This window comes from Pantherophis guttatus, chromosome 2 (assembly GCF_059756535.1).
Source record: "Pantherophis guttatus breed Tessera chromosome 2, ASM5975653v1, whole genome shotgun sequence".
Classification (NCBI taxonomy): Eukaryota; Metazoa; Chordata; class Lepidosauria; order Squamata; family Colubridae; genus Pantherophis; species Pantherophis guttatus.
In genome coordinates this window covers 60,948,337-60,974,707 of record NC_142064.1, presented here as the reverse complement: position 1 = coordinate 60,974,707, position 26,371 = coordinate 60,948,337, and the positions used below count along the sequence as shown (strand labels likewise).

At 35.2% G+C, this 26,371-nt stretch overlaps 1 protein-coding gene across 2 annotated transcripts in view; it reads right to left on the bottom strand.

Annotated features, from left to right (window-relative positions):
• Nucleotides 1-8,769: 8,769 nt before the first annotated feature.
• Nucleotides 8,770-26,371, bottom strand: part of CNTNAP4 (contactin associated protein family member 4) — a 243,585-nt gene continuing 225,983 nt past the window's right edge. Inside the window, exons 18-24 of one of the 2 annotated variants that reach the window (XM_034410059.3) lie at nt 26,128-26,367; nt 24,618-24,842; nt 22,964-23,097; nt 21,102-21,189; nt 13,020-13,241; nt 12,559-12,630; nt 8,770-9,108 (exon numbers count right to left, since the gene is read on the bottom strand). In XM_034410059.3, coding sequence (XP_034265950.2) covers nt 8,915-9,108; nt 12,559-12,630; nt 13,020-13,241; nt 21,102-21,189; nt 22,964-23,097; nt 24,618-24,842; nt 26,128-26,367 — 1,175 coding nt within the window. In that variant the 3' untranslated portion in view covers nt 8,770-8,914. The remainder of the gene's footprint in view (nt 9,109-12,558; nt 12,631-13,019; nt 13,242-21,101; nt 21,190-22,963; nt 23,098-24,617; nt 24,843-26,127; nt 26,368-26,371) is intronic. The other variant, XM_034410060.3, reaches the window with a different exon arrangement.

Genomic DNA, 26,371 nt, shown 5'->3' with positions numbered 1-26,371 from the left:
TTTTTGACTAGGCTTTTGAAGGATTGGTTGGGGGGTGCGGTTTCACTAAGAAAACCATCTATATAATGCCATATAATCAATGGGGAAACAGATTTTAGGAAAGTTTCTATCATCATCAAGTTTGGAAATTTTGAAAAGTCAATATTTTCTGATCAGGGATAATAAAACCCCGGTGTTCTCATTGAACAATTGCTCCTATGGATCAGATGACATCTTATGAGTTCAATTTGGATTGCGCCTTTGAATAGGTTTTTGAGACCTGATGATTGCCTGGACCAGTACCTGAAATTATCTTGGAAGGTTTGGAAAGTGGTTTACCATTGCCTCCTTCCTAGAGCTGAAAGAAAGTGACTGGCTCAGAGAGGGACTAGAACTCACAGTCTCTAGTTTATAGCCTGATGCCTTAAACATGACACCACCTGGCTCTCCTACTTCAACTTTCTGCTACACTTTCAAAAGGGAATCATCTGAAGATTTTGACTTCAAACTCTTTCTATTATTTTGCTGTTGGTTTTATTAATGCTCCATATACTTTATTCTATGTCCTATATCAAGGGCTTTTTGTGAGGGAAGTTAATCTGGGATGATGGTGATAATGATGAGGATGATGATGGAAAATATCCACTCTTCCAATGGGTGTGGTCCAAAAAGTTGTTTTTTAAAATATATATATAAAGGAATAAATACATAGAAATGATTCAGAAAATAGTTATTCAGCGAGTAAGTAGCATTCAACTTTCTGATCATGGCCACCTTTTGAATGTATTTTTTGCTGATTGGCAGACTTCTTGAGTGTTACATATAAACACCACAAATACTTTTGCATTTGTGTACAAGTTCCTGTAGTTCAATAGATTGCATTTTGAGAAGTCTTATCATCAGGCACTTAACAAATTGCACTTTTTCCCCACAGCTTTCCTCAGGCACCTCTCAAGTTAATTAATATTTATATCTATATTAATTATGCACTGAATAAGAATATTACATTTCCGATTGTCTTAGTATATTTCCAAGACAAAGTTGTTGGCGTTAACTTTAAAGCCTTAATGACTTGATATAGGATGATCAGAAAGTTCTCTGCCTAGTTTGAGTTCCCAAACTTTCAGAACTTTTTCAAAAGAGTTTCCCCAGCATCCTTACTAAGGACATAAGGGAATTCTGGGAAAAATAATTTCTTTGGTTATAATGAGGAAGACAAATTAATTAATTTCAGTATATATGTTTTTGTGGTTTATATATTCTGCCCTTAAATGAATGACTTGGCCTACAAAAAGAGCTCTAGTTTGCTCAATTCTAATTTGCATTTTTTTTTAAAAACCGCATATCTCTGTACATTATCATAAGGCCACATATTTGCTCACAAATTTTACATAATAGTTAATACTCAGCATTATGAAGTGGAAGATATGTTAGCCCAATCCGTGTGTGGGATTTACTGAACATGTGTATGTGTGCCACACTAATCATTTTCAAATAATTTATAAATAAAATCATTGGTCACATGCTTCTACTTAATTAAAAAGAGCCAGTTTGGTCTAGTGATTAAGGCACCAGGCTAGAAAGCAGGAGATAGTGAGTTCAAGTTCCGCCTAAGCCATGAAAGCCAGTTGGCTGACCTTGATCCAGTCACTCTCGCTCAGCCCAACCCATCTCACAGGGTTGCTCTTGTTATTATGGTGTTCTGCCCCAGCTCTGGATTTCCAAGGATGTTGACACACACCAACGGTCCTTATTAAATTTATTAAGTAGCAAGAATAAACAAGACCGGCAAAGGTTGGCAACCAGCCCAGAAAACAAGATATGATAAACCAAAATACTCTGATAATAAATGCGAGTTGTTTCTAGCAAGAAACTTACTAACAGCGTGTGACTTAAATAGGCTAAGGGAGTGGCCAATTATCCTCAAGCCTTACTCTCAAGGAGACCTCCTCCTCCTGAGTAGCCACTCCTGCCTTTTGGCAGCCCTGCATGCTCGAGCATTGAGAAGAGGCTCCTCCACTTCGCTCTCTCCACTTGAAGGAGCCTCTGGAGGTTCTGAAGGCCCTGGCTGAGTCTCTGCCTCTGGCACCACATTCTCTTCAGCCTCCTCGCTGTCCAACGCGAGCGCTGGCTGCGCAGGCTGCTGGCACGACACCACACCAGCCTCCTCGTCATCGGGATCAGCCACAACCCACGTAGGCCGCTGGCAGGCCACAACATATGGGAAAAATAGGAAGAGGAAGGAGTATTGTTGGCCTTCAATTATTTTTAAACATAATAAAGTAGGATATAAATAAATAATTGTCCAATGAGCCAATCTATGTCATTCATAGATTGTATTCTACGAGGAGAGGAGGAGGAGGAGGAGCAGGAAGAAATAACAACAATTGTAACAGTGATATAAAAATCAGTCAATCTCTCGTATTTCACAGAAATTATGTATTGGATGATGTGACTCTGCATCAGTGGTGGGTTGCCCCTGGTACGCACGGTTCTATAGAACCAGTAGTAAAACTGGCAGGAGGCTCCGCCCACTGACCCTGACATCATAAAAACCTTCTGCGCATGCGTGCGGCCCCATTGCGAACCGGTAGTAAAGGTAAGTAGAACAACCCCTGCTCTGCATGTAAAATTAAAAGCACCTTACCTTACTGATTTTCAGTTAAACATATATAAAAGACCACATTCACCAATATGTCAAGTTCAGTTCCATTTTTAAACCTTTTTTAAAAGAATCATATTGTCCTCAATGCTGTAATGCTTGAAAAAAAATCCTCACTTTATTTTATTTTTTTTAAAAAAAACGATTGTTTATTCACAGAGAGGCATTCAGTTACAAACTGGAGCAAAAATATTTCAAAAAGGTCAGCAGTGGTCTATGATGTATCAGTGCAATTTAATATCTTGTCATTTTATAGGCTTAGTTCACAGTGTGGCTTTTCAAAATGTCTTAGGTTGTAGGTTGCAGTGCACAAGGTGTACCCGTTCTCTTTCTTTTTAATGGTTCTTTAAAAAAACTTTGTTCACGCATACAAAAGCAGCTCTTTATGGATAAAACTAGATTAGAAACAATCTCTCATTCAAGTTATGTTTTGAATTTTAGAGGTGATATGGAAAGGTGCCCTCTTGTCAACCCCTTCTTTCTTTTCTTCTTTTTAAACAATGAAAGGTTTTCACAGGTCTTCCTGGGATTGACAGAAAGTCTTTTCTGGGATGAAATCTGCTATTTAAATATTCCACAGGTTTTATCAAAACATCATTTTAAAATCTTCTAGAAAAGCTAATCCATGATGGTCCATTGGGGCCACAGTGACTGTTGTAGGATGACAGCTTTTCACAAATTTTGGTTCTAGAGATGGAACTCTTAACTATGTATGTTTCAATATCAGTATAACATGATGGAACCTGAAGATATCTCAAAGGTGTATTTTCAAAAGGCAACTGGGCTGTTTTTGTCTTTGAGGAAGAAGAAAACATTTTGCTTCTCATCCAAGAAGCTCCATCAGTTCTGATGGGCGCTTCTTGGATGAGATGCTTCTTGGATGAGAAGTGAAACATTTTCTTCTTTTACCTCAAGGAAAAAACAGTCCAGTTGCCTTTTTGAAAAGGTGCCTTTGAGACAACTATGACTTGGATGACTGAGAATCTCAACAGACATTTAAACTGACAATATGTTTACAAAGACAGTGAGAATTAAGCAAGAATTTGGTGCCTCTGGAATTTGTGGATCTGTAGATACTACTGAACTCCAATTCCTTTCAACCTCAACCAATGTAACTGGAAATTATATTTTATTTATTTGGAAGGCCACACTGCTATTAAAGAAACTTCAAAAGTTGGCTATTGTAGCTTCTATGCTTCGGAATTTGTAGATATCTTTGAGACAAATGCTGAACCTTGAATCCATCTTTCAACACTGGACATTTATAGAAATGACTATAGCCTAAAAAATCAAGCAAACAAACCAAGGCAAGGGCAAAAAAAGTAAAGAACACAATTATAATGATAGACTTGAGAGTTTGACAAAATATTTATAGGAGGGCCCTGTCCACATGTTGTGGGTTTCCTCAGGCCAATCTAGAATTACATTATTTACAGTCTTTGCATTAACATATGCTCAAAGAAAACAGGCACTTCTAGATTAGACTGGGCCCATTTAAATGTGTGTTCAGAATTATAATATATGCCTTACCTATGCATACATTTTTGCTTGTGAATTCTGTCTTCCAAAATATTCATTGGCATTAGCTGCCTGTAAGAAATTCAACTATTTTACACTATACAGCTATAGACAAAAAAATCATTCAAACAATATTACTGTAAATTCCTTTTTTTAAAAAGAATTTTTACTCTCCGCAATTTGAAAATCCTTCCACATTTTTCCATTCTGTACTTATGTATATGGAATTGAAGGAATGTTTTTGTGAACATTTCCTTAATGAAATTTTAAACAAACTGTACTTACATAATCACTCCTTAACACTTAAAATGTTTTAAAATACTTAAAAGATAAAGCTCTCTACACATAAATAAACAGTGGAAAAATAACTGGTAATTCATAGATAATTACACAGCATTATAAACTCTCAGTTTGCCCTAATTCACACTTGCACATCTATATATTTATAAGTGTGTAATAAATGGTTTGAAAGTTGATAACAAAGCAATGACTGATTTAAGTGATTTAAGATCTTTAAATAAGTAACAAAATGCGATTCCCCCCCTCTTTATTTTTTTGGTAATATATCCCTATAATAGCAATAAAATTAGCATCGGATACTCCAAGCTCATTGTCTGAAATAAATGGGCTAGATCTGGCACTGCAGTTTCAGTGTGACTGCTTCTGACAGAATAACAAGAGAGTAGATTTAAGAATCAAAGACCTTTGAATGATGAAATGACCCTGTAAAATGGAACAAAGCTAAAGGAACATGAAAGTAATAATTACAATTTAGAAAGATTTAACTACTCCGCAGAGCACAAGGGATGGCTGTAGATATTATTCTCCAAATAGCTTGCATTAAGAATTTTACATAAGGTTAGTTATGTGCATTGCAACATATACAAAAAAGTACTATGACCATTTTAAAGTAACAAATAGATGTGGCAGAAGTTCTTGTAAGGAAGCAGATTTTGGCCCACAAGAGTGTGTATATTACCTTCACTTTGCCACTTGTTTTAGCTTCTTAAATATATTATTTTGGGATAATATTTGGGAATAAGTAATATAACATACATTATTTATTCCCAAATAAACATATAAAAACAATTCTTAAGAACAAGAAATATACAATAAAGTTAATAAAAGAGAGAAAAAACACATTTTCATGGTATGTTCATATCATTTTTAATGATGTGAAAATGATATCAACGTATCATTATCTTCTCTCCTATTACTACAAAATAATTTATATTTTGTGGGTAAAGTTGAAATTCACAACAGCAGCTTCTAAGAAAGGAGGGTAAATTCTGTTTGAGCAAAAGAAAATCTTAAGTAGCTGCTCATAATAAGAAGGAGGTATAAGCTGAGTTAAGTGCAAAAAGTGGAAAGATTGAAAATGGAGCAGAAAATCATGATGATTTGAAATGAGAGCAAATGGAGGAAACGACAAACAGTAGTTGTCTGAACAATATACAGATTTAAGGAGAATTCTAGGAGTTGAAGTCCACACGTTTTAAAGTGGCCAAGGTTGGACACCACTGAAATAAGGTCATCCCTGGTGATGGGGGAAGGGGGAGAATCAAAATGGCAGCTGCAACAGTCTGCTGAGGAACTACTCCTTGTTTATATGAATTGTCTGTGCAATGCACATTTTAAAAAGGCCAGGCCTTGAATTGAATGATTGTAGCTGCCCTCTTGACATTTTTGAGAGCCCCTAAAAATTCCCCTGGAAACAAAGAGGTGGGGAAAGTGTACTAGTTGACAAGACTTTAGAGAAGTCTGGAGAAAGCTGGGGATGGAAGATCAATATCTCATATATTTATTCCAACTAATTGGACAAATCTTACACAAATATTGGCATACATTAATTCCAAAATTAGATAATGGTACATAAGTAAAAAGAAATACCATCTTTTAGTAATAGTATTAGTATTTTCTTAATACTAAGAAAAAGAAAAACATATCTAAGGGTTTTTTCCCCCCAGCATTTCTGCATCCCAAAGTCTCATTTGATTAAAAATGGTATTATTTATATATTACCTAGATTAGGACAATGCACTTTAAATAATAATGATGACAAAACACCACATAATAGCTTGGACATCATTAAGCCTCATGTGAAACTAGTTATTGTGACTTAGGAGTTCTTATTTACTGTAAATGTATTGAAGCCAAAGATCCATCCACACAATCCCCTATAATCCTCAGATCTAACAGAGGGAGACAATTATATAGGCCCTTACTACCCAATGTCTGTTGACTATGACAGAAATCCCAAAGGCTGAATATAAGGAACTTGAAGTTAGGATTCTAGCAATTATATTCAGGCCAATATTTCAAATATACAGCTGCTGTATATTTCAACAACACCTGTCACAATGAACATATTACAATCTTATTTTTGTTGAATTACTGGGCTAACCATGCAACAGCTAGCGATAGACCATGTTTCATTCACACAAATAGAACCCTTGTTGGCTCTGAGAACCTAGAGCAGGGATGTCAAACTCGTGATGACACATCACCACGTGACATATTGCAACTTTTTCCTTCTTTGCTAAAATGGGGATGGGCATGGCCAGCATGTAACGCATGCGGCCCATGGGTTGTGAGTTTGACACCCATGACCAAGAGTTGCTGATGAGCATCCTTAGTCTCAGCAACTTATACCTTGAATTGCAGCAGAAGTAGTCCTTGATTTACAGCCATAATTGAGTCCATAATGTCAACTGCTAAAGAAGACAGTTAAGTGAGTTTGAATTTAGATCATGTGACCATGGGGATGCTGTCATGTGAAAAACAGTCAAAAGTCACTTTTTTTCAGTGCCATTGTAACATCAAAAAGTCACTAAAATGATGGTTGCAAATTGAAGGCTCCCTGTATACTCTATGATGATTTGCTCTGCTAGTTCCAGAACTAGATCTAACTCTATTTCCTGTCACTAGTATGAGCTAACAATCTTTTTGAATTTTCAGTCTGTATTCTTGGAGTTAGCTTGCAGATATTTAGCTGTAAGATATTGGGTGTTATGTCGTAACACTGATCAAGAGCTAGCATTTTTTCCCCCTGCCTATATGAATTTGGTATTCAAGCATATAGTTCAGCGCATTGGGACACTGCCATTGATCTCTTTTCAAATGCTGAAACCAGAATATTGAAATATGGGGGGCTTCGATCCTCAAAAAGCCTAACGACATCAAAACTTATTCAGAAGTGGTCTTGATCATTTACAATCATAATTTCTTCTATAAATGAAACTATAGTTTCTTTTTAAGGCCACATTATGTTCTACGGCTTTATGAACCAAATTAACTTTGTGGGTAGTTCAAGAATGGCAGCATAACAACAAGAACAACAAAAAAAATACAATATGACTTTTAGGGATACAGATAGACTTCACTTAACAACCATAACTGAGCATGGAATTTTGATCCTAAATCATTGTGGTCATTAAGGTCATTTTTACAATAGTCATTAAGCAGGTCACCATGGATGCTAAGCAAATCATATGATTTTTATCCATTTCTCCCGAATGGGTGTTTTTTGTTGGAAATCAATAAAAAACTGAAAACCGACAAAAGAAAAATCATTGTCACATGATTGTTGGATGCTGCAACTGCTAGTAAATTTGAGCTGGTTTCTAAGTGTCTGAAATGCAATCATGTGACCACAAGGTGTGTGCAGACATTATAACTGAGGATGAGATGTACATAATTTGTTTTATCTGTTGTAACTTCAAACAGTCATTAAACAACTGGCGGTTAAGTGAGGACTACCTGTAGTACAGATAAGCCATCCTGATGTAAGTCTAAAGCACTTCTTCTGAATCATTTTCTATGCCCCCGTTCACATATATGAGTGCTTGGGAGTTTTTGTGTGTGTTTGTGAGTGTGTGTGTGTTTGTGTGTATGCACCTCCCATCTCAAGAGTAATCTGGTAATCTGCTATACATTCAGGCTGTAGTAACATGTCACAAAGACAGAAAGATATTCATCCATAATTTGTGGAGAGTTTAAGGTTTGGATTCCTTAGGTGACAATCCTGTTATTCGTTTTGACCACTGTGTATGACAACCAGATTTTCATTCACACTTCGTTTTTCATACAAACAAGCTTTTAAAGTAATAGTGAGTTCTTTATCACCAGACTGTAATAGATTGGCTGGGTGAAGCAGGAGAGAAATTGTTGATGAAGATAATGATGTATGGTGTGTGTTGTTGTTTTTTTTTTTTTTTTTTTTAAAAAGAAGATAAGGAAAGAAGCACAAACACTTCAATTTGGAAGTCTGCACTCTTAAGCCACTTAATTCTTAAGCATGCATACCTCTGGTTTGGAAAACAGCCCAATGGTATCAAAGAAAATACTGTAGAATATTTAAATAAAATTGCTTTAAAAATAAATCTCTTGGAAGGATGGACTGAAAGGAAGAAAACAAATGACCTTTTTTCCCCATTCAAAACTCATGATACGTATCAAGTTCCAGTTTAGAAAGTCACAGCAGAAGGGCTGAAAACTATCAACAACGGGTTTGGTTACAATATCTAATTCACTCTTACATAAAATGCATCTATGTTATAATAGCTAAGGAATGCATGTCATTTAAAGAGGCTTGCCATAGCAAACACCAAGACTGAACATATGCCGTTTAATAGATTTCCAATCTATTTTGCATGTTCTTTTGAATGCAACAGTTTCTTTCTTCCAGTTGAGAACTTGATTAGCAAATAAGTCAGACTGTCTTTTATTCTTATTAAACTAGACCAGAAAAGCAAATCAGAAGAAATACTCCTTTTGATTTTCATTGATTGTATTTTGCACGTTGATCTCATTTTTCAGGACAGTCTCTGCACTATCCTCATTTTCTGATCCCTTCACCTCCTTCTTTTTATATACATTTTTCTTTTTATAAATCCGTACAGCAATGGCCACAATGCAAAGTGGAATGAATATCACTACAGCGATCACACCTGGAGAGAGAAAAGAAAATAACAAAGTATATTTTGTAACATATCAAAAAACCTGGCATAATTATAATGATCCTTATAGCCCTTTACACTAGAGAATGTGTTGCTATCTTCATGTAAGAATATCCTAGAATACATTGCAAGACTAATGATGATGTTGGCACTGATGATGTTATCTAGTTTGGTAATGCAATGTTTGCAAGAAAGAAAAAAAAAACCAGCTCAGAGAGCACCAAGGACTCCATAGTTCAAGCCTGAGCTACAAATATTATCTTCTATTCAGAAGAGCAAAAGTTTCCATAGCAAAACACAAACATCATTTTAAGGTCACATTTATGTATGTGTAATTTTTTAAAGCTTCTTTTAGGTAGTTATCTAAAAGAAATCTGTTGTAGATTTCCTTTACTGTAAAACACATCAAAATGAAATCCATTGCCATCTACTTGACTCCACCAAAAAGAATTCATTAAAACTATGTATTTGGGAACATTGAGTAAATATCAGCATTAATCAGGGAAGTTTCCAAACAATATTTATTCCACATTTGGATTAAGTTATAATGCAACTACAAACCATTGGGCTAAGTTATGTTGGAACTGCAAACCATTTAAATATGAGATTTATATGGAGGAAACTGTGCAGGAACTTATTATAATATGGATATTAGAAGAAAATATGTTTAACCATATGATAAGAATTGATCCAGATTTTCTGTAGATTTTATTTACTGTACTTACTAGAAAACCTCTTCCCCATTGGTTCATCATTTAAAAGATATTTCCTTACATAAACAGAGAAGCAGAATGACATAGGGAGAACAGTGGGAGCAGGAGCTACCAGCTTCCCCCATTGAGTTTCATTTTGAGAAGCTGGCAGGGAGTATCAGAAATTGCCTTCCTCCCTTTCTTCCCCCTTCCCTTCCCTTCCTTTCACTCCCCTCCCCTTTCCAGTAGGTACATAAATGGTTGTTTCTGAGTGGGAGAGGTAGCAAAGGATTGCAAGATTGACTTGGAAATTGTCACAGAATGTTGAAAATAAAGATCTCATGACCATAAAAGCAGCACAGCAGCAACCAGTAGCACTGAAATAGCCACAACTTCCCCAACTTTCATTTCTTTGGAAGTCATGGGTCTTGGATTTTTCACACATTCAGTAGGTTAGCCCATTCAAAGTACTTAGTTTCAAAAATCATTTCCCTTTGATGCAGTGTTTCACCCAGTTAAAAGTCAGGATAATGAGAGTTCTGGTAAGATATAGATTTATTAAATTTATACAGGTACCAATCTCATTACTATGACATAATTAAAAATGTTATGAATTAACATTTTATAGTGCCCATTAGCAACTTATGCTTTTATATTACATAATATACTTACGGTCTAAAATTGATTATGTTTCTTTGTTCTTGCTGTTATTAAATTATAGATGGACAAACTTTCATTATTTCAGAACCTACTGATTTATGTATGTGTGTTGGAGGCAAACGCCATAATGAGAATGAACAAGTAATCAATTAATATTGAAATCATCAATACGTGGACATAGAAGTGAGTACAGCTGGAGTACAATTACTATTGTTTATTCTTTAATTGGACATGTGTATAGTTGTACCCCAGCTTATACTAGAAGAGAAAACAGGACAGGTGGCAGCTTTATGAACATTGGTGATAAAAGCTTTCTGGGCACGGTAGAATCTTCATTTAGCATAAACAGATATCACTAAGGCTTAATTACATCTTATTGTAACTACAGGAAAAAAATCTTTTCACTAGCACAATAATGTCATTGTAGAAATGTATTGTATGAATTATATAACCCACTAACCTTACCATAATAGCATCTGGCACTGAGATAATGTTACAAAGGAGTATCACCAACATAATCCAGTAATACTCCATGAGTTATTATCTTCACTCTAAAGAGTCTTCATGACCTACTTTTGTCTTTTTTCCACTAGTGCATATTTCCTGAAGTATGCCTACTAATAGGATACTTATTCGACAAAACTGCTAGCAATAGATGATATGAATAACAAATACAGTCCATCTCTAGTCTTCAGGTGACATTCTTCTAAAATTGAATCCTTTTCGAATGGAAAATTCCTGTGCATTATGAACTTACTGTCTTGTTCTTTTTGTAATTGGGAGTTGAAGGTTGCAATCTTGTATAAATAAAGCTTTTTGAAGTTATATTTTGAGTATTTGCCTTACTAAAAGCTTGCAGAGTTTGTTGTTACTTGCGAAGTTGTGTCTGACCCATTGTGACCCCATGGACAATGTTCCTCCAGGCCTTCCTGTCCTCTACCATCCTCTGGAGTCCATTTAAGCTCATGCCTGCTTCATCCAGCCACCATCATGGAGGTGACTCCATCCAGCTACCACGTTCTCTGTCGTCCCTTTCTTCTTTTGCCCTCAATCGTTCCCAGCATTAGGCTCTTCTCTAGTGAGTCCTTCCTTCTCATTAGGTGGCCAAAGTATTTGAGTTTCAACTCAGGATCTGGCCTTCTACAGAGCAGTCAGGGTTGATCTCCTCTAGCACTGACTTGTTTGTTTGCCTTGCAGACCAAGGGAATCACAGGAGTCTTCTCCAGCACCATAGTTCAAAGGCCTCAATTCTTTGGCGCTCAGCCTTTCTTATAGTTTTGCAGAGTTAGGGATGTATTAAACTCCAAATAATTCAATCTTAGGTTGTACCTAAAGGGCAACTGAAGGGAAAGCTGCCAAAGTATACCATCTTAAGTGTTTTAGCCAAATATAAAGAAACAAGAATAAGAATCTTGAAGTGTTGCTACATAATATATTCTAGTCTTCCGATACTGTATTGAAATGCCATCAGTATGGTTTTACATAGAAAATCAGTACATACAGTAAATAAGATGATACAATTTCAAACAATCTGAAAGATAGCAAAAGCACTATCTGACATTGCTGCTGCAAAAAATAAAAATTATATTGCAAAGTCCCAAGTCCCATAAAGGTCTTTGGAATTGTTTGGGTATGCATCTACTGTATATATACATTTAGTAGACAGATTTTGGGGGTTGATTGTAACAGACATATTCTCAGTGAGTCAGTGTTTCCAACAAAAACTCAAACCACTATTGCAAATATAGGATTACTAGAAGGATGATTTTAAAAATAAACAAACATGTACTTAAACGTTTGAAGAAAATGAAGCACTTATAAAGCATTTCTTTTTAAATCAATACTGTGAACCATTGAGAGACTTTGAGGAAAAATTGGATCTATATTTCCACTGCAGCTTGAACACATGTCTGAAGACATATAACCATTTGTGACTATCCAATCTAATTCCATCAGCTTCTAAAACATGTATACAATGTTAAACAAGTTAACAATGCAGAAACTTATTCTGTTATTTGGGTGCTCAGCTTTAGCACTTAGATTTAAATATTTAAAATGGTACATACAATGCAATTACAGTTGCTCTTACCCCCAATAATTGCAGAATCACTCCTTATTACATTAGCTAATGGTTCTCCTTCATCCCTTGGTCCTGAGTGATCTGTGCCAGAAACAAAAAGAAAAATACAGAGACAGAGAACAGGAATCTCAATATATCTGCATTTAAATCCACATATCCAACAAAGGCTACTATATCTATTACTGTAGGTGTTAGCTATAACATAGAATTATAAAATAGGAACACACACATTAAAAGATTACTACAAAGCTATTAACAAGGAATGAATGATTGGCTTGGAAACTACATGGTATATTTGAAAAACATACATTCATATGCATACAAGATAAGAAATGACAAAAATTGAGGATTTGTAGAAAAGCTTACCATATATGCACTTTTGGCACATAAAAAAAATGACTGACTTTCTGAAACAAGTTCAAGTATTCTTTTTCAGAGAATAAAATTAATGAAAGCCTTATGCTTGGTACCTGCAAATGAATGGGTTGTTTCACTTGATGTTGTATCAGCTCCTGTTAATGTCCCACAGTTGGATTCCATGAAATGGCCTTTAACAATGACTGGAGCTGAACTGGGATAGTGGACTGCAGCCTTCAAAGGAGCAACATGATTGAACTGCACTGAAGAGAGGCATCCAATAAATCCCTGAGAGTTTGCCTTTAGAGTATCTAGGTCTACATCACTAGTCTCTGCTAATAAAAAGAAACAGAATACAATTAATCATTGTGAAACACACAGAACAAAGGGACAGACAAATAATTGAATAATTAACCTTTATCTCTCAACATTTCTGCGTGCAGTGACAGCAGAGGCAAATTTACCTATTTTATTTTTGTCTGCTTTAACCAAAACACAAGAAATACATTCCACACTTTTTAAAAAACTGAGTTGGTTTGCTAGAAAAGATACATAGCAAGTTTCTAAGCATAAATAAGAAATTCTGTTCATGTGGTGAAATAAATTTTCCTGCCTCCCAAATACATTTGTAGGAATCAGTATCTACTACATATTTGTACACACAGCTGTGGAAAGCCTTTCAATATTCAAGTCAAAATACTTTTAAATTTTACAAATTGCAAATACTTTTTAAGTGTTGTGAACATTCTGTTTTCATTTTTTTTGCTTCAATAACATCTTCTGCACAAATAGAATAGTTTGACTAAAGGTTTACTTGCATGAGAATTATTTTCAAATTACCTTATTCTCAGTTTGAATAGTGAAAAAGTCATATGAATAAAGCTATTCTAATACATTCTGACTTGGATAACATTCACTGGAGAAAATATAATCCTGCTAAGCACACATTTTCTTGCATGCTAATGCCAAACATTGTTGCATAAAAAAATCAAATCCGTTGAATGTTCTGTAATCTATTACAAGTCAAATTTTTTGCAAATATTGTAGGTTTATTTTAAACAAAGCCTTTTGATGAGGGTAATCACTGCTATTGTTTTGGTATACACCTGTATGCTAATTTTTTTCTATCTATAGGCTAATGTATGCAGAGTTCCATTTTAACATGCCAAGTGAAGATTACATTAAGTTGTGGCAGCATGTCAGATAACGTCTTTATTAGAGCATTCTTTGCATGATTAAATCAAATCTTTGTATAATAATAGAAAGCTGAAGAAAAACATTCCAAATGGATGAATGAAGCAAGGAACTTTATACCAGGTAGCAGTTCTAAGAATTTAGTCCAACACATCTGGAGGATACCAGATTGTTGAACATCAATTTCAATACTATTTCAATATTCATGGAATAATAATTAGGTTTTGGGTTAGGATTGGGAAAAATCCAGATTTTTCAGCCATCGAACCTTAAATAGATGATGATTTGTTTGTTGTTCTCCATCAGTCCATGCCACATGATAGAATTATTGTTTTGAGAATAAAATTGGCAGTGCAAGTTTAAGAGCCTTGGTAGTACAGTGGTCTAAGGCACCCTGTTATTAAGCTGGTTATTAAGACCAGCTGCCTGCAATTACTGCAGGTTCGAATGTCACCAAGGCTCAAGGTTGACTCAGCCTTCCATCCTTTCTAAGGTAGGTAAATTGAGGACCCAGTTGTGGGGGCAATAAGCTGACTTTGTATAAATATACAAAGGAATGAAGGCTATTGCTTAGCGCATTGTAAGCCACCCTGAGTCTTCGGAGAAGGGCGGCATATAAATCAAATTTAAAAAAAAAACCAAAACACTTAGCCAGTGAGATTCTGGACATTTTTATAATCAACTCTATTTTCATAGATACTTATCTACTTAGATATGTTCTTTCATGACTTAGCAGATATTGAGAATTGACCTTTTTAGCACTTTAGAAAAGGTCGAATATACAGTTTGCGGTACAAAGCAAAAACAAACTAGCTTTCTCTGACCCAATACCATCCTCATATGTTGAAGGTGACTGACCATAGCAGGAAGCCTTCTGCAACTCTGGAGCCTGCCCATATATCTTGCAAAAGATTGTTCAATGTGCCTTTCTGTAGAACCTTGAGCATGAGTTTACCACCCTAGATATCTTTCTACAATGAAACTGATGTGTGAAATAAATGGCACACAGGATGGTATTGCCTTTGAAGATTGCAGTTCTAAGCATAACGGCTTCATTTTATGGGATGGATTATAGTTACTATATTTTACTAATTTGTAAGGAGCTTTATTCTTTTCATCCCAGCCTCATCCTTGAAATGAGAGAATTGATTGAAACAAATCATTATTGCATGTGCATATGTGCGTACATGTGAAGACGTACACATACAAATCTATAAAATTAGACATGAAAATGAAAACTTTCTAGAAGGAAGTTCTAATTAAATGCAATCCATGTGAATCACTTTCAAATATTTTTTTTTAGCTTTATCAATTCTGGATGCTATTTAAGCATGTTGATTTAAATATACATATGCATAAAAAAAACTAAAAGGGAAAATTATTTTTGTTTTTAATCCAAAAATTTAATAAATAACAGGATACACAATCTCTCTCTCTCTCTCTGTCTTTCTCTCTGTCTCTGTCTGTCTGTCTATCTGTCTGTCTGTCTGACTCTGTCTCTGTCTCTCTGTCTCTCTCTCTCTCTCTCTCTCTCTGTCTTTCTCTCTGTGTGTGTCTCTCTCTCTCTCTCTCTGTATAAATGTATGAAATGAAATGTGGAAAGAATAACAAATTAAAACTTTAATCTATAGGAATCCTATAACTTTGACTTGATCTTTATGATAGTTTATTTGTACTTAAGATATTTAGAAAATGAAGACACACTCATTCTACTTAGTGACCTTAACAGGGAACCAATAGTCATTTCTTTATCAGAGGTTAACATATTCATAACACATAACAGAATATTCAATAGAACAACTTATTATGAAAATTAGGTTAGATTGTTGGCTGGTAAATTCATAAATTTGATTTTAGATGTTTCTATAAAGTATGCATTTTACATTGACTCATTTTGTTTGCATGATCTTTTACCCAGCTGCTGAACTTGTTCATGACAAGAACATTTGTCATAGTTGATATCTATTCAGTAGTAGCAATCTATTCAATCTTGTTACCTGCAAGAATGTTACTTAACTGTAAATTAATGTACTTAACAAGATGCGGTGTACTTAATGTAATATTTTCTTTTGTTTTACCTTTGAGTTTTACATAACAAATTCTTAACTCAAATATTATATTTTTATTTTAAGTAGCATTGTTTTTTTTTTATGAACTATGCTACTAGGAATATAAAATATGCTGCTTCTATATAACTGAAATCAAGTTAAATTATGCCAAGCATTATCCATTTGGATTTAATAGAAGTAAATTGTACAAGTTCCCACAGCAGCTAACAAGTCAGTAAGATCTGCTAATTAGAACAGAAGGTTCTCTAAGAATGCTTAGAGCAGTGTTTCTCAACCTTGGAAACTTGAAGATGGGTGGACTTCAACTCCCAGAATCCCCCAGCCAGCAGCACTGGCTGGGGGTTTCTGGGAGTTGAAGTCCACCCATCTTCAAGCTTCCAAGGTTGAGAAACACTGGCTTAGAGGGAAAGAGGCAAGACACTTGTTGCTGAATTAATTAGGACCACAGCTATTAATTTTCATGCTCAACAGTGACTGACTCAATCTGAATGTGAACTCTTTCTATAGTGGAATCAGCCATATGTTTTCCTAGCCCAATCAATTGAAGTCAATGCCCCATATCAGAAAGCAACATGCTAACTTTCCTGCCCTTTCTAGTCACATTCCTTCTGATATTAAAAGAAGTCTGCTCTATCCATACGCCTTCCAATCATTAGATATATAAAGAAGAGGGAGGTCTATGTTTAGTTCTTCAATTACCAGAGATTTTCATGACCTAGAAAAGAATCCCTTTGCATCAGATTAATGCCTCCAGTAATTGATTCAAGCTCACAGGTTAAGCACTTGGCTATTCCTCCTGTCCTCACCAGTTTTATTATAATGGATATCATAGCAACCTGAGTACCCTAAATGTACATATCTGCAAAGGGGAAGACATTATGAGTACAGTGGTACCTGGGTACTTGTCCTTAATTGATTCCAGGAGATGTGATGAGTTCTCAAAAGGATGAGTCCCAAACAAACCATGTGACTTACACATGACCTTTGTTTTGGCCAGGAAGGACTTCTTATCTCTCCCTTTTCCTATGCCAGCAACTTTCAGACCATGGCCAATTTCCTGTCTTCCTTCTGCAGCTTTCCCCCCACTTCCTTTTGTATCACGTCAAGTACCAGGATAATATTTTTGCATCAAAATGTGTTGAGTACCAAATGTGATGAGTTTTCAAGCAGTCAAATACTGAGGTACCACTGTATGTTATTTAATTCACTATTATAGATTTTGAGTAACATTGTCAAGAAATGCCTGATATGTTTGCACATTAAGTCCACATAAGGATACCTCAACAATGCTGAAACCTCTCCTGACTAATTGAACATGTCTTTCTTGCCCTGGAATTAATAGAACTCATTTCTTGAAAAGGAGATGAGTGAAGGGTGTCATCCTCAAAACCTGCTTCTATTCACAATGAATTAACCTCTACCCATAATGTGTTCTGACTTCTAAAGCAAAAGAGTGATGTGCTGTATTTCATTGAATGAAAATATTTCCTTTTCAATTGGTTACTGTGTGCTGTAGTCTGGATAACCCCTTGATCATTCCATCCTGGATTGCTTGACCAATTCTACATGGGATGGACCTACAAAAGGACTAGATTTTTTTTGTTTGTTTGTTTTCATTACAGCATAAGGTCATGAAATGTTTGACCTTTCCTTTCCTTTCCTTTCCTTTCCTTTCCTTTCCTTTCCTTTCCTTTCCTTTCCTTTCCTTTCCTTTCCTTTCCTTTCCTTTCCTTCCCTTCCCTTCCCTTCCCTTCCCTTCCCTTCCCTTCCCTTCCCTTCCCTTCTCATTCCATTCCATTCCATTCTATTCCATTCCATTGATCACTATACTTTTAACAGTGCTATACTGTTTCTGTTCTGAGCTGACTATTGTGATTTGATTCCTTCTTCATTTAAAGGAGGGGTCCCCAACCCCCGGTCAATGGACCAGTGCTGATCTGCGGCCCATTGTGAACCAGGCCACACAAGTGGTGGGGGAGCACACAAAGCTCCATTTGTACAATTGATGGGTGCATGTTCAAAACCATTCCCTCCTCCCAGTTGCCAACACTCCTGCCAGTCCGTAGAGCTGGGAAGATTGGGGACTGTACATTTAAAGGATTTAATTTAATTTAATTTAATTTAATTTAATTTAATTTAATTTAATTTAATTTAATTTAATTTAATTTAATTTAATTTAATTTAATTTAATTTAATTTAATTTAATTTAATTTAATTATTTAATTTAATTTAATTTAATTTAATTTAATTTAATTTAATTTAATTTAATTTAATTTAATTTAATTTAATTTAATTTAATTTAATTTAATTTAATTTAATTTAATTTAATTTATATGCCGCCCTCTCCGAAGACTCAGGGCAGCTGCTGGATTTTTCCAGCAGAATCCAGATTCCCATCAATCTACTTGTTAAAATCCCCCCTGGGTTCTTGACTGACTAATAAAAATGAACTTTGAATTATTGTATTATTGTATTATGTAGAACTTTAAATAATCTTCAGCATTAAACATTACACAGATGGAAAACACAGTAATGGCCATATCTATATTATTTTTATTAATTAATTACTTTTAATTATTAATTAATTAATATTAATCTATATTATAATATTAGTGAAGATACAACCATATATAACCATTGAATAAAACACTAATATCAATATGGGTGCACACATTTTTTTACTGAAAAGCTGGTGAAAGAACCATTTTTAAAAGCTAAATAACAACAGGATCAACGTGGATTTTGGATAGGAGCACTATTCCAAAGGATAAAGTGGCTACCAAGAAATCACAACAAGCTTATATGATGTTTCTCAAACATGCTTCAGGTCAGAGGTGTCAAATCTTTGCAACTTTAAGCATGGCTGGCTGAGGAATTCTGTGGGCTGAATTCCACAAGTCTTAAAGTTGTCAAGGTTGGGTACCTCTGCATTAGGTACTTATAAGAAAGCATTTTGCTCCTAGTAGTAGAGGAATATTACTATCTTGGCTCAACCACCACTTTACTATGCACCACTTACACGCATACACATTCTTAGTTACACGCCCTTGATCATCAGCACTACTTGATCAAAAATTCTACTCACACTTCTTTAGTGATAAAGCAATACTATTTAAAACAATGGACGTATTGAAATAAAAATGAAAGTTTGAGACAATAAAAACTCTGAAAGCAAGTAAGCAGATGGGATCAGAAAGGTGCACAAATAATTAAGCTTACTGAATACAGATGCCTTTTTTTCCCATGAAACAATGACGGACAAGGCAAGTGTTTTGTTTGTTTGTTTGTTTTACATGTTCACTCTTTGAAAATTTCAAAAAAGTAAAAATAAAAAATCAGCCATATTGATCGTCTTTAAATGGGAAGGCAGCTCCCAGAAATTGCTTGCATTAATTTTTGTCATTACTCTTCTCTGCTTCAAGAAGAGGTTTTATTCAGAACTGCAGAAGCAGCTTTTCAGAGGAGTAAATAAAAAGAGAGGGATGGAGAAATCACTTCTTGCCTGCACGAACTGTACTAACCAACTGATCTTTAGATCAAAGCCAATATTTCACATACTTTTTGAAAAAAAAGAAAAACAGGAGATTTGATATCAAGGAGAGAAGGAAAAGAAGTTTTAAAATCTGTCTTTTTATGTCTTCATTCCAAAACAACAAAACAAAAACAATAAAATTATCCAATCCTGAGTATTTCCATAACATTAATTTTATTGTCTGGTTTTACAAGTCAGCTGAGATTTTATTTGTTGTTCATGTTTGATGTGTTTTACTGAAATACATTAAGCTTTAAAATGCAGATTAAGAAGTTAACAGGTATTATTATTATTATTAGATTTATTTTTATCTTGTCCTCATTTTTTTAAATATTTGATCAACTCAAAGCAGTGAACATAACTAATACTCTTGTAGGTATGGTTAGATATGTTTCATGCAGCAAGTAAATGTACAAGACTAGGTTTATTTTTTTTCTTAATTGTTTGCATTCTTCTGCAGTCTCATATCGTCTTCCTGACATCAAATAAAGATGATTGATGGTTGGGCTGAATAGATTGCCACACACTTGGGTGCCATAACTGTGATTTCATCATGTGCCTTTCAGTATCACATATTTCTCAGGGATGAAATCCAAAATTTTTCCCTACCAGTTCTGTGGGCGGGGCTTGGTGGGCGTGGCAGGGGAAGGATATTGCAAAATCTCCATTCCCACTCCACTCCAGGGGAAGGATACTGCAAAATCTCCATTCCCTCCCTCCTGGGGGAAAGATATTGCAAAATTTCCATTCCCACCCCATTCTGGGGCCAGCCAGAGGTGGTATTTGCCAGTTCTCTGAACTACTCAAAATTTCCACTACTGATTCTCCAGAACCTGTTAGAACCTGCTGGATTTGACCCCTGATATCTCTTGATCACTCTCTATGAGTTAATCCAGTTAGAAACAAAACTTTTCTGACTTTCTCCACTGAGCATTGTTACTCAACCTTACTGACTGTGGAATTCTGGGAGTTGAAGTCCATACTCCTTAAGTTACCAAGGTTGAAAAAGACCGTACTAGAGCATATTGTTCAAAAAGAAAGAATTCTTGGAGTTGGAGCAACCCATTCATTGTCTTTCCCTATAATTTGAATGTGATTTAGCTTTTTTCTTTCCTAGATTGTACTAAAAATGCCATGTTTCATTATGTCTGATTGCAAAATGGAAAAGATAAGTATGAAATTATTTTTAATGGAATCCACTTGCTCATCTTGCTAGAAGCACTTACCAGTGATTATATATGCACTGTGACAAGAATGAAGCTTCCACCTTGATTGTCACTCTCTGCCTAATCAAATGTGAAAAAGAAATGTTTCTCAACAAGATTAAGGTTATTATTTTATATCTATATCTATCTCTATATACATATCAGATTACATTTTATCTTTTGCGCTATACTTACCAAGTATCTTTCCCAGAAAGAGAGACTTGATTGTATTGAACTGAATATCTGAAGACAGAAAGAATTTCATCCTTTCATGCTGGTTAACCTTCAGTATGGTCCCACATACAATTATGGGAAGGAAAAGAAAAAAAAGAAAAGAAAGGAAAGCCTGTTACTGATGTCAGAACATTTAAGGGAAAAAAGCCATAATATTGTGTCATTCATTAAAATGAAGGTGATAATTTCCTACACAATGTTGCATTCATCTTCCTAACACCTTTTTAAATTAATCCATTTTGGTAGCTGCTTTTTATCCATTGTTAAGTTCAGTATAATTGACACAGTTTCCCTTCCAAATATAAAGTTCTTACTTATCTGTGTGTGTGTGTGTGTGTGTGTGTGTGTGTGTGTACCTCAAATTTATATTTGCTGATAAAGCCAGGGGAGAGATTAAGTGTTTTTCTGTCAAAGCACCTGGTCTACCCCAATATGGGAGGGAGCATACTGCTTCCCTGGCTCTCCCCTGGCTCAAGCTGATAAAGGGAGGAGAACTTGTGGCTCAGAGGTTAATACAACTGCTTAATATGCAGGCAGCCCAACTTCAAATCCGAGTAAGGGTATGGCTAGCTGCTGAGAGCTAAATAGCTTGAAATAGATCTAAACTAGTCTCCCTTTATTTCTTTATCAGCAAATATAAATTTGGTATAAAATGGTTTGTTGTGAATGTGATTGCTTGAGGGCTCCTGGATTGGAGCTGAAAGGTGAAAGGAAAACAGTATGCTCCCTCTCATATTGGGGTATAAAAATTTCTGACTACTAGTCCCTGCAATTTCATTGATAGGGTTTTTCAGAGATGGTTTGCTGTTGCCTCTTTTCTAGATTTAGAGAAAGTGTCTGGTTAAAGGCCATTTTAGGTACTGGCTTTGTACCTAAGGCTAGAAATTTCTAAAACTAGAAATTACCATCTCCTGGTTTCTAGCCTGATGCCTTAACCACTATACCACTAGGGCTATATCTATTGGTTTAGTTATTTTTATTTAAATGTTATATTGTTCTTCATAACAAATCACAAAATGATTTACATATGAAAATAGAATAAAACAAATATTAATAAAGAATTCAATTAAGCATTCAAATGAACAAATCAAACAAATGACAAGATAAAAATTGTACAATATATATCCTTTTTTTACCAGAACAGAAGATTAAACCATTTCTAAAAAAAAATTAAGGTCTTGATAAGGAAGGATGATTTAAGCAATTGTAGCTGAATTATAGAAGACATACAATCAGTGGTGAGATTCAGCCAGTTTGTACCACTTCGGGAGAACCAGTTGTTAACTTGCTGAGCAGTTTGGCAAACAGGTTGTTGGAAGAAATCATTAGGGGAGAGAACCGGTTGTTAAATTCCTTGAATCCCACCACTGCATACAATGATACAGCTGCAAAAGCTTTAAGTTCTGATTTCCAAGCATTGCTCCTAGGCAAATAAATACAGCCTCTAAAAATCTTAAAAGTCAAGCTGGCATTTGCCAAGGAGACAGGTATCAAAGGTACTTGCACCTCAAACCCTCAAGATTTAATCCAAGATACAGTTGCATTTTGACTAATGGGGGAAAATGGTAAGTGGAGATTAAAAGATTCCACATTTGCTTCCACCCATTAAATTACATATTTCCAAATGCTTTGTAAGAATTAACATAATGTATTCTTTGCAAATAAATAGAGCGTATACTGTAGGTAAATAGCAAAATTCTGCAGAATTCTACAATTCACGCAAGAGCACATGCTACATGAATTTATTAAATCAATACATTTAATTATTTTTTATGTTTTCCCTCTTTAGTAACATCCAGGTCCTTCATTCTTTCTGTCATTACCTCCACAAATAGTTTTTCTTCCTCTCTTTTAATCTTTACACGATGAAGCTGCCCATCAGCCATACTTTTGAAATTGATACTAAAGATATCAGGATCTCGATGGCTATCTAGCTTATATCTGATCTGTAAACTTCCTAAGGGAATAGAGAATACATTAGTTTCATGATGATACACAAACACACACACACACACACACACACACACACACACACACACACACGAAAAAAAAGGTTCCCCCCTGCCCCGAAAACAATATAGTTTGAATATCGGCTAGATAATAAAACTGAACTGCAAAAGTAGACGTGAAAAATATGTAATACATTAGGAGACAACATCATTTATTTCATCAAAGGAAATAAAGAGTGAGTGACAGCTGAAAAATTATTATTGTATCAGGCAGCCAGTTCGGTTTAAAAGTGCTTAGCTGGAAAAATCTCTGTTAATTATATTTTGTTCATGTAATAATTTCAGAACTGATGCCAGTAGTCTAACATTCATATTGAACATGCAGTAATTTGCAGTACTGACAATTACATGTTTTAATATTATAACATTTCATACATTGCACATTAATTTTTCAATGTTTTTGATAAATGGCCACAGCAATTCTTCAAAGTACAGAAAATAAAAAGAGCAGTTACATGCAATAACAACATTTTGGTACTAATTATTTTATTATTTCTTGAAAAAAAACCACAGCATTGTTCTTTCTAAACAAAATTAGTAGCTAATAGTATTGACATTCTTAAAGGAACGGATGATTTCTATTAAAACTGACCTATCATTTATCATATATGATCTTACTATATATTAGAGTGATTTATATATTTCCTGCCACCAAACATAAAGCTTTAATAGGGTAACATTATAATCAGGGTAGTAAAGTTAAGTATCTCATGGAGAAGCTATCATGTAACTGTGAGAGGGATCTTGCAGTCCTAGTGGACAACCAGTTAAATATGAGCCAGCAGTGTGCAACAGCTGCCAAAAAAGCCAACACAGTTCTGGGCTGCATAAACAGCGGGATAGAATCAAGATCACGTGAAGTGTTAATACCATATTATAATGCCTTGGTAAGGCTACACTTGGAATACTCCATTCAGTTTTGGTCGCCATGATGTAAAAAAGATGTTGAGACTCTAGAAAGAGTGCAGAGAAAAGCAACAAAGATGATTAGGGGACTGGAGGCTAAAACATATGAAGAACAGTTGCAGGAACTGGGTATGTCTAGTTTAATGAAAAGAAGGACTAGGGGAGACATGATATTAGTGTTCCAATATCTCAGGGGTACCACAAAGAAGAGGGAGTCAAGCTATTCTCCAAAGCACCTGAGGGTAGAACAAGAAGCAATGAGTGGAAACTAATCAAGGAGAGAAGCAACCTAGAACTAAGGAGAAATTTCCTGACAGTTAGACCAATTATTCAGTGGAATAACTTGCATCCAGAAGTTGTAAATGTTCCAACACTGGAAGTTTTTAAGAAGATGTTGGATACCCATTTGTCTGAAGTGGTGTAGGGTTTCCTGCCTAAACAGGGGGTTGGACTAGAAGACCTCCAAGGTCCCTTCCAACTCTGTTATTCTATTCTATGTTAAACACTTAATATCCAAAGTAAAACTAATGGTAGCTTTGCTATCCCTATTAAGAGTACATACCATTTTTGGCAAGAATAATTGAAAGGTACTCCTTGTAGAATGAGTTTACGTAAAGAAGTAAGCTTGGAATCCGTGTTGTTCGAAAGTTCAGTGTGATCACTTCTCTGGTTAGCGTCATATCAGGATGAAAAGAAGCAGCATGTGAACTGGAGTTCTTGGCAACATTGTAGGATTCTTGAAAGTTATATGTTACTGATGAACCAGCTCCAAAATATGCAGATATCTCTGAAACAACATGCATTTTTGTTTTGTTTTTTAATATAAACTTGAAATAAAGTATGCCATTTATTGTAACAATGTTCCCAAAAGAATGTTTTCCAAAAGAAAGAAATAATAACATAATCATTATTATTTAAGCATTAAGAAATAAGAACATAAAACCCACACATTCTATTTAAGAACATTAACAATAATTGTCAGCATGCTTTGGAGCAAGAATTTAAGGAAAGTAAGTTTCCAGTTATAAATAGATTAGTTAGGCGAACTGTTTTCCTCTTTTACTTGTGTTTTTGTAGAACGCATAATTGAATGACAACTATGTTTTCATTTTCTATCATTCCAAAGTAATTGGTTTGATTATTTCACTTTAATTTCTTTTATAATAGTGAGGTTCTTGGTGCTCTCTGAGCTTGGTTGTTTTGTTGCATATATTTCCTTACCAAACTAGGTAACACTATCAATGCCAATAGGGAGTGGGGGGTTTGCTCATTTTCTATTCTAATGGCTTTCCCTGTCAGTGTTGGTGAAAATGACCTTGGTGGTTCCTTGGGCTATAGTTTACTCCTTGAGCAGGGGGTTAGACTCAATGACCTCCAAGGTCCCTTCCAACTCTGTTATTCCATTCTGTTCTGTCTGAGTTGGTAGTTTTTTGATTGGGGTATTGTTTGCCTCTTGATTGCTGGTGTAATGTTAGGACAAAAGTCTGGAAGATAGTGTTTGTATTCTTTATCTACTTCCAGTATTCTTTATTAAATTATATATTATTTAACAAAAACAACAAGACATAAACTACATACTAATTTGTCAGCATTTGAGAAAGCAGGACGGTTTTGGACCTACACATTGGTAAAAAGTCTATGGAGATTCTCAGTCATCCAGGTCATGGTTGTCCCAAATGTGCTTTTTTTTTTTTCCAAGAGGCAACTGGACTTTCTGGTTTTTCTTTGAAGATGTTTCACTTCTCATCCAAGAAGCTTCTTCAGCTCTGACTGGATGGTGGGGAGAGTCAGATCTGAAGAAGCTTCTTACATAAGAAGTGAAATGTCTTCAAAGAAAAACCAGAAAGTCCAGCTGCCTCTTGAAAAAAGCACTTTTGGGACATTGGTAAAAACCACTACTCGAGCCTGTCACATAAGGAGAAAAATTTTTTATCAACATCTGGCTTTCCAAATATAATGTCAGAGAGACAGAACTGTAAAATCCCAAGTGGACATCCTTAAAAAAAATGTAACACATAAACAATGTTTTCCTTTGATATTGTATATAAAATAAATTTACAGTTTATGCTTGCCTTTCTTACAGAATGGCCCTGCGTATGCAGAAAAAGTGCAATCACAAGAGAATCCATTATATTTTTCTTTGCATTTTCCTCCATTGTGACATAAGTTACCATAGCTGCTACAATGTCCAGGACAACCTGGCTTTACACCAGGGGTTACTTTGGCTCTTTCTTCCAAATCAATAGCTCTTCCATTTAACTGTAAAAAACGAATGCATCCCAAAAATCCTTTCTGTCTTGATGCTGTCCCACCTGC